The following is a 13,196-nucleotide window of genomic DNA, read 5'->3' on the forward strand; positions in this document are numbered from 1 at the left end:
CTCCACAATGACTCAAAACTACAAACTTTTTGTCACATGACTGCTAGAACTGAGTCAGTCTTGGCTTCACAGTTTCCCAAAGAAGAGCAGAATGTTTAGTTTTTTACAGAATCTGCTTCCAGTAAATGGCCCATTTTTGAATCGTTTTAAATGAATAAAATGATTTTAACAACATATCATAATTTTAAGCTGAGATTCGGTTAATTGTCTGACGGCACATCAGAAATGATGTGTTCACAGACCGTCAGAAAGTTGAAAACCTGCTCTGAGTTCATTTTTTTAATAAATGGAGTCATTTGGAGAAAAGAAAACATGTTTATAAATTCACTAACAGGTTTGAAGTTTCAGGGATTAAAGGTATTCATTGTACTGACCCTGTTTCCTGAGAATCCGATAAACTCCAAGAGCCTCAGAATCCTCTGAGGGAGCAGAGACAACATCTGGAAGACACAACAACCACTTTAGAGCAAAACATTGATCAAATAGAGTCCCACTGACGCAATAATGTACTGTCTTTTATTCTGGAACTGTGTAAGTTTATGTCCCTGATTCGCCAGTACGCTGATGATACACTCCTATTCCTATCAGATCAGACAAACAGACGCTCGTCTTCTCCACCACCACGGCTTTAAATGTTCATCATTTTCTGTGAACCTGAAGCTGAAACAACATCTGGAAATCAGACGCAGTGTGACTGAACATCTGCAGCAGCTAAACTCCTCCCGTCCGGGACTCCAGGGGCCACAAATCAAACGTCTCACCAGGTTGAAGGAGCCGATCCCCATCTTGACTCCACACTCAAAGTGCTTGAACGAATCAGGCTGGCCGGCCAGGTCCTGGGTGACGTTCAGCACATTCTGACAGTCCCTATTGGATGACATGAAGTGTGACATCACAACCAGGAAGTAACAGTCATCTTCTTTGGAACTGTTTCGACTGAAAGCGGTTTGAACATTAAATCGATGACTCACTTGTAGATCTGGTAGCTGGTTCGAATCTTGATGCCTCCTTTGATGAAACTGATCATGCTCTCATCCTGGAAAACCGAAAAGAAGAAGAAGAAGTCATCGTTAGTATCTTCCAACAAGCTCCGAGCGCCTTCTGTAACAATGTAGGTCTTAAATTATACAAAAAAACCATTGATTTTGACGGTAGTCCCCTCTCTAGGTATCTATGTAGACGATGAATGGCTCACTTTTTGTGTTTTTCTGCAGGAAAACGGTTCAGTTATCGAGCTGACAGCAGCCGGACTGAAAACAAGATGTCAGGATTGAAAATGGACATCACTTTTTTCATGTAGCGTCTCATTTGTTGGGATTTGATCCAAATGTACTCAAAATGTTACCCTAAATTTAGAAAAATCTGCTCAATAAAATGCTATTTTATGTACCTTTTTATCCACTATTGTCTCATAATTGACCCGAAATCACAAAAAAATGTCAAAAATGTCTCCCAATTTCTCAAAAATGATGTTTTTCCAGCCAGTACTGTTATGAAAATATTGTTTATTTACAGTATTTATAATAAACGTCAATAAACATCAGGATGTAAACATGACGGATGCTAATTCATGTTTACCTACCAACAGAAACAACAAAACCGCCACGTGTGTCGGGATATTTCATGTTTTATCGGCTTAATGTATATAAAGTATTGCAGGATACTACACTCCTGTGTACTGCAGTACTTTACATATGTCATGTGTTTAACGTACGACAGTCTAAACACTCGCAGTGTTCAGCCTGTTTCTGTTAGTTCCTCCTCTTAGTTATTTTATAATTGATATGTTTTACTTTGTGCTTCAACTTTTAGTTTTTTGACATGTTAACAAACACGTAAACAAACAGTTAAACAACCAAAAACGGTAAATGATCAGACAGGTAGGTAGAATGTAAACACACATATAAAAAAGATAAACAGACAGGTAAACATGTAAACAGATGAAGATAAGGGTAAACATATAAACAGGTAAGCAGACAGGTAAACATGCAAACAGACAGGTAAACATGTAAACAGGTGAAGATAAAGGTAAACATCTAGACAGGTAAACATAAAGGTAAACATGTAAACAGGTGAAGATAAAGGTAAACATCTAGACAGGTAAACATAAAGGTAAACATGTAAACAGGTGAAGATAAAGGTAAACATCTAGACAGGTAAACATAAAGGTAAACATGTAAACAGGTAAACATAAAGGTAAACATGTAAACAGATAAACATAAAGGTAAACATGTAAACAGATGAACATAAAGGTAAACATGTAAACAGATGAACATAAAGGTAAACATGTAAACAGATTAACATAAAGGTAAACAAGTAAACAGGTAAACATAAAGGTAAACATGTAAACAGATGAACATAAAGGTAAACATGTAAACAGATGAACATAAAGGTAAACATGTAAACAGATGAACATAAAGGTAAACATGTAAACAGATAAACATAAAGGTAAACATGTAAACAGATAAACATAAAAGTAAACATGTAAACAGGTAAACATAAAGGTAAACATGTAAACAGATAAACATAAAGGTAAACATGTAAACAGGTAAACATAAAGGTAAACATGTAAACAGATAAACATAAATGTAAACATGTAAACAGGTGAAGATAAAGGTAAACATCTAGACAGGTAAACATAAAGGTAAACATGTAAACATGCAAACAGCTGAGTTCTGACCTGTATGAAGGTGAGCATGGCTTTCTGCAGCAGACACTCGGCGTAGCAGAGATCCGCGTGCATCTCCTCTGCAAACACAGCAGCACAGTCACTTCCTGCTTCCTGTCACACCTGAGCACACCTGAGCGTCCAATCAGAGAACGTGTGGGCGTGTCCAGAGTTCACCTACCTTCCTGCAGTTTGGACTGTTTGCTGATCAGACTGGACAGAGATCCGACCATCGAGTTCCTCTTCCTGAACCTAAACACACGGTTTGGACATGTCAAAACTTAATCACCAAAATAAAACTCAGTGAAGGTGAATTTCAAAATAAAATGACATTTCTAACAAAGCACATTAAAGATCCATCCATTTATTATTTTATTTTACAGATGTTTGCTTTAACTTGAAAGAAAATTATTTTTAAAATGTTATTTTACTAATTTTCCCATTTTTTATTTAGATAAATTACAGATAGTAACTATTAAAATCACAGAAAAAAGAATATTTTACATGTTATCTGTAAAAAAAACAGGACACAACTGTAATGTCCAAATTAACAATCAGTTTTATTACAGTGTTTGTACTTTAACAACATATGTAATATCACATTGTTTTACTGTGTTTCAATCAGCTCAAATATAATTGATTTCACAGAATTTTTTAACAGAAATTTTTTGCATCGCTCCATGAATACACAAACTATTTTAAACTGTTGACACCAAATAAAGATGCAAAAAACGAACGAACGAACGAACGAACGAACGAACGTGAAGAACAAACGTCACCTCTGACAGGTGTGGAGAGCCTCCTTGATGGTTGCCATGGCGACCTGGATGTCGCTGTGCTCGAAGGTCATGGTGGCCTGCATCACCAGGATGCCGCTGTAGAAGAGAGCGTGGTACATGCTGTCCGTCCGCCTGTAGGACACACACAGAGCGTCTCAGTTTGGACAAAAACACGAAAACAGCGCCCAAAATGTCTCTCAGTTTGGACAAAAACACTAAAAAAAGCGTCCAAAATGTCTCTCAGTTTGGACAAAAACACTAAAAAAAAGCGTCCAAAATGTCTCTCAGTTTGGACAAAAACACTAAAAAAAGCGTCCAAAATGTCTCTCAGTTTGGACAAAAACACTAAAAAAGCGTCCAAAATGTCTCTCAGTTTGGACAAAAACACTAAAAAGAATGTCCAAAATGTCTATCTTTTTGGACAAAAACACTAAAAAAGCGTCCAAAATGTCTCTGAGTTTGGACAAAAACACTAAAAAAATGTCTAAAATGTCTCTCAGTTTGGACAAAAACACTAAAAAAAATGTCCAAAATGTCTATCTTTGGACAAAAACACTAAAAAAGCGTCCAAAATGTCTCTCAGTTTGGACAAAAACACTAAAAAAACGTCCAAAATGTGTCTCAGTTTGGACAAAAACACTAAGAGAATGTCTAAAATATCCCTCGGTTTGGACAAAAACACTAAAAAAGCATCCAAAATGTCTCTCAGTTTGGACAAAAACACGAAAAAAACGTCCAAAACGTGGCAAGAATTTTCCAAAAGGACAAAATAAATTGACAAATGAGTCACAAATTGTCCAAAGTGTGTTAAAAAATGTTCAAAAACCACTTCCAGTTCAACAAAAACGGGCCCTGAATGAAACTATTTTATTATCAATTTTACTTATGAAGTTATGAGGCCACTACACGGAAGAATACTGCAGTACTGACTGTACTACACTACACAACACCGTGTCCCAAAAGTTGGTTCTCCCCAGAACGAAGCTCAAAGACTCAATATGCAACATAATGAATTCATTCAAAAACCAGTCTGTTAGTGTTTCATGGAACGTTGGAGGTTCTATCTTCTAGAGTTGAGATGTTTCATGGTGGTTGGTGGTGGACTGATGAAGATGTTCAGGATTCCCAACAATTCTCAGTTGGGTTCTGATAGGTTCTCATCCCAGATGAGAGGTGAAAACATCTTCAAGAACCTTCAGGAACCTACAAAGGAAGTCTAGTCTCTTGGAGGACAGTTGAAACACCTTCAAGAACCTACAAGAGCTTCAGTCGAAACCAACAGAACTTCTTTAGTAGGTTCTTGAAGATGTTTTCACCTCTCCAGACTGGACTTCTCTTCCAACATCTGGTTGTGAGTTTAGTTTATCTTCTGGGACCTGACAGTTTGACCAGACCAATGACCCAACAGAACCTGAACGACCAGGTGGAACCGCCCAAACATTTGGTCCAAGGGGGGAACCAACTTTAGGGACACGGTGTACATACAGCTGTGTTGCTGTGGTTACCAGGGTTTGAGGAGGTCCAGAGCTTCAGAGAACTTGTTGTTGAGAACCAGGTTCAGAGCACACTGGGCCTCCTGGATGGAGGTCTGGAGGTCCATGCTGCAGGAGCTACACAGAACACACACATAACAGACACACATTAACACACAATGACACAATAACAAAGATCAAGCAGCTTTTCAACAAAGGAAGTGACTGAAAGTGAAACAGACGTGAGGCCGACTGTGTGCTAATGTGTGGTTGTTTAGTGGTGTGGTTGTGTTGTAGTTGTGTAGCAGTTGTGTAGTAGTCGTGTACTCACGCTGGTATCTGGTCGAAGGCATCTTCAAAACAGTCCTGAAACAAACAAACAAACAGACGTTCTGGTTTAGTTGATCTGAGGGTCCAGATGAGTTCAGGTCACTTCCTGTTACCATCATCACCATGGCAACGGATGCTGACACTGATCCAGAATGACTCAAATGTGTTCAAAGTCATAACAACCTTTTAGAATTATTCATTTATTCATCCAACACAATAAAACTTTGTCTAAAATTATTAAAAATACGTCTGAGAGAAAATTTTGTTTAAAATGTGGCCAATGTAACACAAACGCTCCAAAATGAGCGCAGATTTTAGGATTTTTTTTCCCATAAGAACCAAATACATCAGGTGTGATGCATTCAAGGACAGTCAGAAAACTAAAAATCAAATGATTCTGTCTGTTTTTACAGTTTCTGGCTGATAAATTATGCCATTTATATAACTATAAAGTTCTACTTGACATACAGAACACTGAAAAGGCTCAGAAAGCACACAGATCTCCTCTATAATCTGTGGATCATCCTATGGGAACCTAGAAATTCTAACATTTTAAACGAACCTTGAACTACCCCTCTGTGATGTGTGGCTCTGTCAGGAAAAGTAACCAAATCTGAGCTAAATCGTGTTCATGTTGTGTCCTTTTCCAGTCATTTAATGTCTTTTTACAGTCAATTTGTGCCTTTTCACAGCTACATTTGTCTTTTTATGGTCACTTTGTGGCTTTTTATGGTTATTTTGTGTTTTATTGTGGTCATTTTATGACTTTTTATGATCATCCTGGGTCTTTTATGGTCATTTTGTGGCTTTTTATGGTCATTTAATGTGTTTTACTGTTCATTTTGTGTCTTTTCATGGTTAATTTGTGTATTTTTTATGGCTATTTTGTGTCTTTTTCCAGTCATTTTTGGCTTTTTGTGGTCATTTTGTGTCTATTTACAGTCATTGTGTTGTTTTCTGGTCATTTTGTGTCTTTTCCTGGTCATTTTGTGTCTTTTTAGGGTCATTTAATGTGTGTGTGTTTGCAGTCATTTGGTCTCTTTTTATGGCTATTTTGTGTCCTTTTGTGGTCATTTTGTGTCTATTTACAGTCATTGTGTTGTTTTCTGGTCATTTTGTGTCTTTTTAGGGTCATTTAATGTGTTTTTGCAGGTATTTGGTCTCTTTTTATGGCTATTTTGTGTCTTTTCCCATCATTTTGTGTCTTTTTGTGGTCATTTTGTGTCTATTTACAGTCATTGTGTTGTTTTCTGGTCATTTTGTGTCTTTTCCTGGTCATTTTGTGTCTTTTTAGAGTCATTTAATGTGTTTTTGCAGGTATTTGGTCTCTTTTTATGGCTATTTCGTGTCTTTTTTCCCCATCATTTTCTGTCTTTTTATGGTCATTTTGTGTCCTTTTTTGGTCATTTTGTATCTCACTTTAAACAGAAATATTAGGATTTTAACTCAGATTTGGTGAATTTTCCTGACAGAACCACAAATCACAGATGGGTGGTGAGAGGGTCACTAAAAAGTTTCAAATTAAGTGATTTTTTTCAGTTTTTACAGTTTGTATCTCTAATAAATTGTATAATGTTGCAGATTTTTTTCTGTTTTTACAATTTGTGTCAAATGAATTCTATAATATTCATGTTTTTTCGTGTTTTTCTCGTTTGTATCTCTAATAAATGATATAATCTTGGTGATTTTTCTTTTTGCAGCTTGTGTCTCCCATAAATTGTTAAATTGTGTTGGTTTTTCTTGTTTGTCCAGCTTGTATCTTACTATTCTCAGACTGTTGTGAGGATAACGTGCTGTTCTGAGCGGCTGGAGGGTCTCGGTTCGGTTCTTGTGACTGTAAACAGACGAGTGCAGCTCAGAGCAGCTAATAATAGACGTTACATAAGAGCTGCCCACTGAAGCTGCACATCGACCCTCAGAGCTGTGACCCACAAACAACATGTTTGGATCGTAGGCATCAGAAAAACGTGTCGCCGTGTTTCACCCTGAGTTCAGTCTGACAGGTAAGAAAACAGTAAAACACGTCCTGGAGGGAAAACCATGAAAAAGCAGCATGAAGGGCAGCAAAGACACAATAAATGAACAAAATGACGCACAAAAATAGTCAGAAAAAGACCAAAACAAAACACTAAATGACCACAAGGACACACAAGATTAGTCATTTTGTGTTCAAACTTGGTGATTTTGTGTCTAATTTTGATCATTTTGTGTCATTTTATGGTCATTTCGTGTCTAATTTTGGTATTTTTTTCTCATTTTGCTTATTTTGTGTTCAAATTTGGTAATTTCGTGTCTAATTTTGGTATTTTTTCTCATTTTTCTCATTTTGTGTTCAAATTCGGTCATTTTGTGTCTAATTTTGTTCATTGTTTATCTTTTTATGCTCATATTGTGTCTTTTTTTGGTTCTCTGCCTCCTCTGATGATGTCCTTCCAGGATTCAGAGGTTTGTGTTGTTCAGTCGGCAGCAGATGAAACAGGAAGCAGCTGCTGTCTGATGTTTCAGAGTCTCTGGTGACGGCGGTGCTCTAATCAATTAGTCAAGACTGAGTCCTGTTACCAGAAACACAACACACCAGAAAACCTCCAAAGAACCTCCAGAGAACCTGCAGAGTCGTTTTCTCTTTGTTGTTTATTGTCTCTTTGTGGTCATTTTGTGTGTCGTCGTGGTTGTTTTGTATCTATTTGTGTCTTTTTGTGATCGTTTAATGTCTGTTTGTGGTCGTTTACTGTCTCTTTGTGGTCGTTTAGTGTCTGTTTGTGGTCGTTTTGTGTCTCTTTGTGGTCGTTTAGTGTCTCTTTGTGGTTGTTTTTAACCTGTCAGTGACATAAATCTCCTCTCAGCTGACTCACTGAACCATATGAAGCTTCAACCATGTCACTTTCTCACATGACCTTAAATGCTTGTTGATCCTCTGTGAAGAACCGGTTTTAAGGCTCTTAGAACCGACTGTATAAATCACCACATGCATTCCACGACCTCATAAATACCCAGAAATTACCTCAAGACCCAACAAATGTCTCAGAACCCACTGAAGGAACTCTGAGTGACCACAGTAAGAATTTCAAGATCCTTAGAACCCAGTCCCACCCATCAGACATGAAAAATACTCAAAGAAAATTCCAAAGACCCATTCAACAACCAGGTACCCTTCGAAGGACTTTAAAGACACGTCCTTGCGTGTCTTTAGAACACTGGAACTTCCTCAAAGATCATTGGAAGCACTTCGAGACTCCCAAAGAGCCTTAAAATCCAACTGATGACACTTCCTGTCTCTAAAAGAATCTCAAGAACCTTCAAAGCATTCTGAAGCACCCCTTGAATACCTCTAAGAACCCGCAGAATCTGTCCAGTGACAAAACAAAGACCTTTAGATCTTCTAGCAAAACCACCATGGAATGTTAAAGTGTTCCTAGAGACTCTTTAGAGATCCACCACTTGGACTTGTATCACTTTCATGCATCCCTAAAACCCTTTCAGTAGGAACAGGAATACACTCCAGAGCCTCAGAACCTCAGAAGGTTCCACGAAACCACCTGGGAAATATTCCATTCTCAGAGACTCTTCAGAGTCTCAATATCTGTCTGCATCTTTTTCATACCTCCTAGAAACTTTTAAATGAAAACATAAAGAACTTCTGCACGCCAATCTCTGGAGGGTTCCATAAAACCACCATAGAAACATCTCAAAGCATTCTCAGAGACTTTTTAGAAACCCATAAGGTCTCATACCACCCCTAAAACCCTCTGAAGACCTCCAAGACTCTTAGAACCACCCACTCTGCACTTCTTCAATCTACCCTAGAACCCCTTAAATGACTTGTGGAACCTTCTCAGAGCATCTTCCAGCACTGTTGCACAACTCCAGCCCTCTGAACGAAGTGTTTCTCTGATATTTTAGGGACCGTCAGGACCACCACTAGGATCATTTGAACCTCAGCACCTTCTCAAAGATCACCAGAGCCTCGTAACCATCAGAACATTCTCTAAAACCTTCTCCACATGGTGTCATTGAGACTTTGTGGAACCACCCAGAAGGAAACAGCGGCGACTTTGTGCGTCTTTACTCGACACTCGTGGTGTCGATCCACCTTTGACCTGCAGAACAAACAGGAAGTTCCAGCTGAGGAGGCCTGGACAGTGGCGTCCTTGTGTTCTCCTGATAATAATCACATTCTGCTAACGTTCTCCTCCTGACGCCGTCGGTTTTTAGCTGCCGTGACTGAAATAATGCTGCGTGAAGGAGGAAACACAGGCGACCACTCAGAGCGACGGTGGCATCATCGAGTCAGAATGCAGTCAGCTGATGACGGAGTCCCGACCAGCGGACAATTAAAAACACCGTCTGTTGTCTCTGGCTACGTCCAAACACCTGACAGTTCTACAGACAAAGTCATCTCAGTCCAACAAACTGGAACTCTGGAGTTCCAAAGAACCAAAACAAGCTTTTTCTCATTTTCTGTTAGATTTTAAGTTCATTAAAGAAACTAAAGCTTCTTCATGAAAAACCCAAAAACCCCTGAAATGGACTGAAAGCTCCTCAGAGAGCCATGAAAACACTCAACCTGGTCAGAAAAAAAACAACAAAACGTCTCAACTCCAGCTGGTTTCTCAACGTTTTCTGCTCCCATCAGTTTTACTAATTTTCCTGTGGCTCAGCTGAAAACTCTGAGTTTTTGTTGAGGTACTGTTGGTCACAGCTGAGTAAAATAGTACAAAAATGACAGAAAATGTACATAAAAAGACAGAAAATGAACACAAAAACAAAAAAATGCCATAAGAAGATGGACAATGACCATAGAAAGAGACAAAATGACCATAAAAAGACAAAAGACGAACATGGCCACAAGAAGACACAAAACAACCCCAAAGAGAAATAAGATAACCAAACAAGACACACAATGACCCCAAAAGACAGAAAACGATCATAAAAACAGAAAAAAATACATCAAAATGACCACACAAAGAGACAAAATGACTACAAGGAGACACTATATGACCATAAAAAGGCAAGAAATGACCATAAAAAGAGACAAAATGACTTAAGAGACACAAAATTATCACAAGACAAAAATGACCATAAAACAGACAGAAAAATGGCAACAAGACACAAAACAACCACAAAGAGAAAAAGTGTGCATAAAAACAAAAAAAGCAGAAAAAGACAGAAAATGATCCTAAAAGACCACAAAACGGCCGTAAAAAGAGACGAGTTTATCAAAAACAGACACTAAATGACCATAAACTGACAGTCCTGGTTCCACAGAGAAGCTCAGACACCTGCTGGTGAGTTCAGGTTCAGAAAGTTAAATAACATGATGTATTTTCTCTTTTTAATTCATCGTCTGAAAACTCCTTAGAAACAAGTGACATCTTGTTAAAATCGGTTCCACTAAAATTTACCCTAATAACCTCCAGATGGTCCTGTGGGAACGCTGATAAAATGTTTTACTGTGTTTTCTGAACTTTCTAAGGCGTCTAAAAAGTTCACATAGGAACCTCTGAAAATAGGTCATAAACCGCTGAAGTCTCTTCTAGAACCTGTGGAACCTCCTCTAGAACTTGTGGATCCTTCTCTAGAACCTGTGGATCCTCCTCTAGAACTTATGAAACCTACTCCAGAATCTGTGGAACCTCCTCTAGAACCCATAGATCCCCTGGGAACCCTGAACCTGCAGACTGTTAACACACCACCAGCAGTAATGGACACAAACAACTCAGCTGGAGCTCTGTGGTTCCAACTAGTGGAATAGAACAGATGTTTTGGGGTTCTTCATATTCCTGTGAATATTCTTCAGGTTCTAAAGGTTCTAAAGGGTTCTAAAAGGTGACAGCAGCAAAACCAACGCCCTCATCGAGTGGTTCAGAGGTTCAACAGCAGCGAGGACTCAGATTCCTCAGTAATGAGACGAGTCAGACTGACAGAGAACAGACAGAACCACGAGGAGAACATCAGCGTCTGCGGAACACCTGACAGAACCCCGTGGAGAACATCTGGAAACGCCTGTGGTTCTGGGCAGCTTCATAAATCCTCTAGAATCTAGAAGAAAGGTTACTACAGAATGGTGTTTAGTAAGACCATGTCTATAGATCTGTATGTAGTAGAACCATATCTATACATCTGTATGTAGTAGAACCATGTCTATAGATCTGTATGTAGTAGAACCATGTCTATAGATCTGTATGTAGTAGAACCATGTCTATAGATCTGTATGTAGTAGAACCATGTCTATAGATCTGTATGTAGTAGAACCATGTCTATAGATCTGTATGTAGTAGAACCATGTCTATAGATCTGTATGTAGTAGAACCATGTCTATAGATCTGTATGCAGTAGAACCATGTTTATAGATCTGTATGCAGTAGAAAGATGTCTATAGATCTGTATGTAGTAGAACCATGTCTATAGATCTGTATGTAGTAGAACCATGTCTATAGATCTGTATGTAGTAGAACCATGTTTATAGATCTGTATGTAGTAGAACCATGTCTATAGATCTGTATGTAGTAGAACCATATCTATACATCTGTATGTAGTAGAACCATGTTTATAGATCTGTATGTAGTAGAACCATGTTTATAGATCTGTATGTAGTAGAACCATGTCTATAGATCTGTATGCAGTACAACCATGTTTATAGATCTGTATGCAGTAGAAAGATGTCTATAGATCTGTATTTAATAGAACCCAGATTGTAGATCTGTACATCACAGAACCCTGACTGTAGCACATAGACCTATTTATAGCAGACCGGGTTGTCCCACCTCCTCCTCCTCCGCCGTCGCTCCGTTGCCTACGTGGGCCATGTCGCTTCCTGTCTTCCTTCAGGTCCGCTCTTCTCTCAGGACCTCATGCCTTTGAGCTGCTGCCGCTGATCGATCCTCGCGTTTCTCCAGGAGCTTGTTGATGATCCGTCGGTCGCTGATCGGCTCCGGTCCTCCGGTTCTTCCTGCGTCTGTCGGTGTCGCAGCTTTCAGCTCATTTCCGTGAATCAGGAAACCAGAGAGGAGAACAGGAGAAGAGAAGAACACACCTCCTGACGTTCCTCCTCCCACAGAGCAGCAGGAAACACACCGATCATTACAGACAGAAAAACATCGATTATTGGAAATATTCTGATGCACAAACAGATTGTTATGGTAGAAGAATGAAATTTCAGCTTCACCAGATGTCAAAAATAAAAACAAAAAAACCCAAACACACAATTTAACCCTTATGTCGTCCTGCGAGTCAAATTTCAATTATTTTAGCTTAAAAATGTGAAGGGAAAATATCTGTCTTCACAGTGAAAAGTTCCACATTTTCAACATTTTTGAACATTTTTTGGTGGAAAAAAAGAAATGTTAAAAAAATTAACATTCAGGAAAAATCAACCAAATTAAGTTGATTTCGGTGCATTTGGCTGATTTTTTCTGAATGTTCTTAAAGAAACAGAACTTTCAGTGATATTTATGGAATCACATTAGATATTTTTAGGACTTTTTATTGGAAGATTTTTACTCATTTTCCAATATACTTGCATTTTTATAAAAATTTTTTTTGGCCAAATGTGAGGATTTAAAAAAAAAATAGTTGAAGGAATTGTTGAAATTTTCTTCCAGAAGATTTAGCAAAAAATTTTTTATGAATTTGGGGAATTATTTTGCTGAATTTTTGGATTTTTTTCAGACAAGGAAACAATGTTTTTAGTGCCTGTAAATGAGGACAACAGGAGGGTTATATAACCACTTTTAAACATATTTATTTCATTTAAAATATGAATTACTTCAAACAAAAAAATCCAGATAAAAGGCACATATATATTTTTAAAATTGTACATTATGCTACAAATTATTTTAAAAATTATCTTCACATTTAAAACATTCTGAATATTTAATTTAAATGTGTTGTGACATAACTTTGAATTATAAAAGCATTTTTAATTTGAGTGAATTACAGCAATTTCAT

General features: G+C 38.0%; 1 protein-coding gene across 2 annotated transcripts in view; it reads right to left on the reverse strand.

Annotated features, from left to right (window-relative positions):
- The window catches only part of LOC110971193 (tetratricopeptide repeat protein 39B-like), a 37,821-nt gene extending 25,559 nt beyond the window's left edge, over positions 1-12,262 (reverse strand). For both annotated transcript variants that reach the window (XM_051944334.1, XM_051944333.1), the window contains exons 1-9: positions 12,014-12,262; positions 5,251-5,285; positions 4,953-5,057; positions 3,448-3,579; positions 2,850-2,920; positions 2,681-2,748; positions 972-1,036; positions 762-867; positions 375-440 (exon numbers count right to left, since the gene is read on the reverse strand). In XM_051944334.1, coding sequence (XP_051800294.1) covers positions 375-440; positions 762-867; positions 972-1,036; positions 2,681-2,748; positions 2,850-2,920; positions 3,448-3,579; positions 4,953-5,057; positions 5,251-5,285; positions 12,014-12,055 — 690 coding nt within the window. In that variant the 5' untranslated portion in view covers positions 12,056-12,262. The remainder of the gene's footprint in view (positions 1-374; positions 441-761; positions 868-971; positions 1,037-2,680; positions 2,749-2,849; positions 2,921-3,447; positions 3,580-4,952; positions 5,058-5,250; positions 5,286-12,013) is intronic.
- Positions 12,263-13,196: the final 934 nt, after the last annotated feature.

Source organism: Acanthochromis polyacanthus, chromosome 24, assembly GCF_021347895.1.
Source record: "Acanthochromis polyacanthus isolate Apoly-LR-REF ecotype Palm Island chromosome 24, KAUST_Apoly_ChrSc, whole genome shotgun sequence".
Taxonomy (NCBI): Eukaryota; Metazoa; Chordata; class Actinopteri; family Pomacentridae; genus Acanthochromis; species Acanthochromis polyacanthus.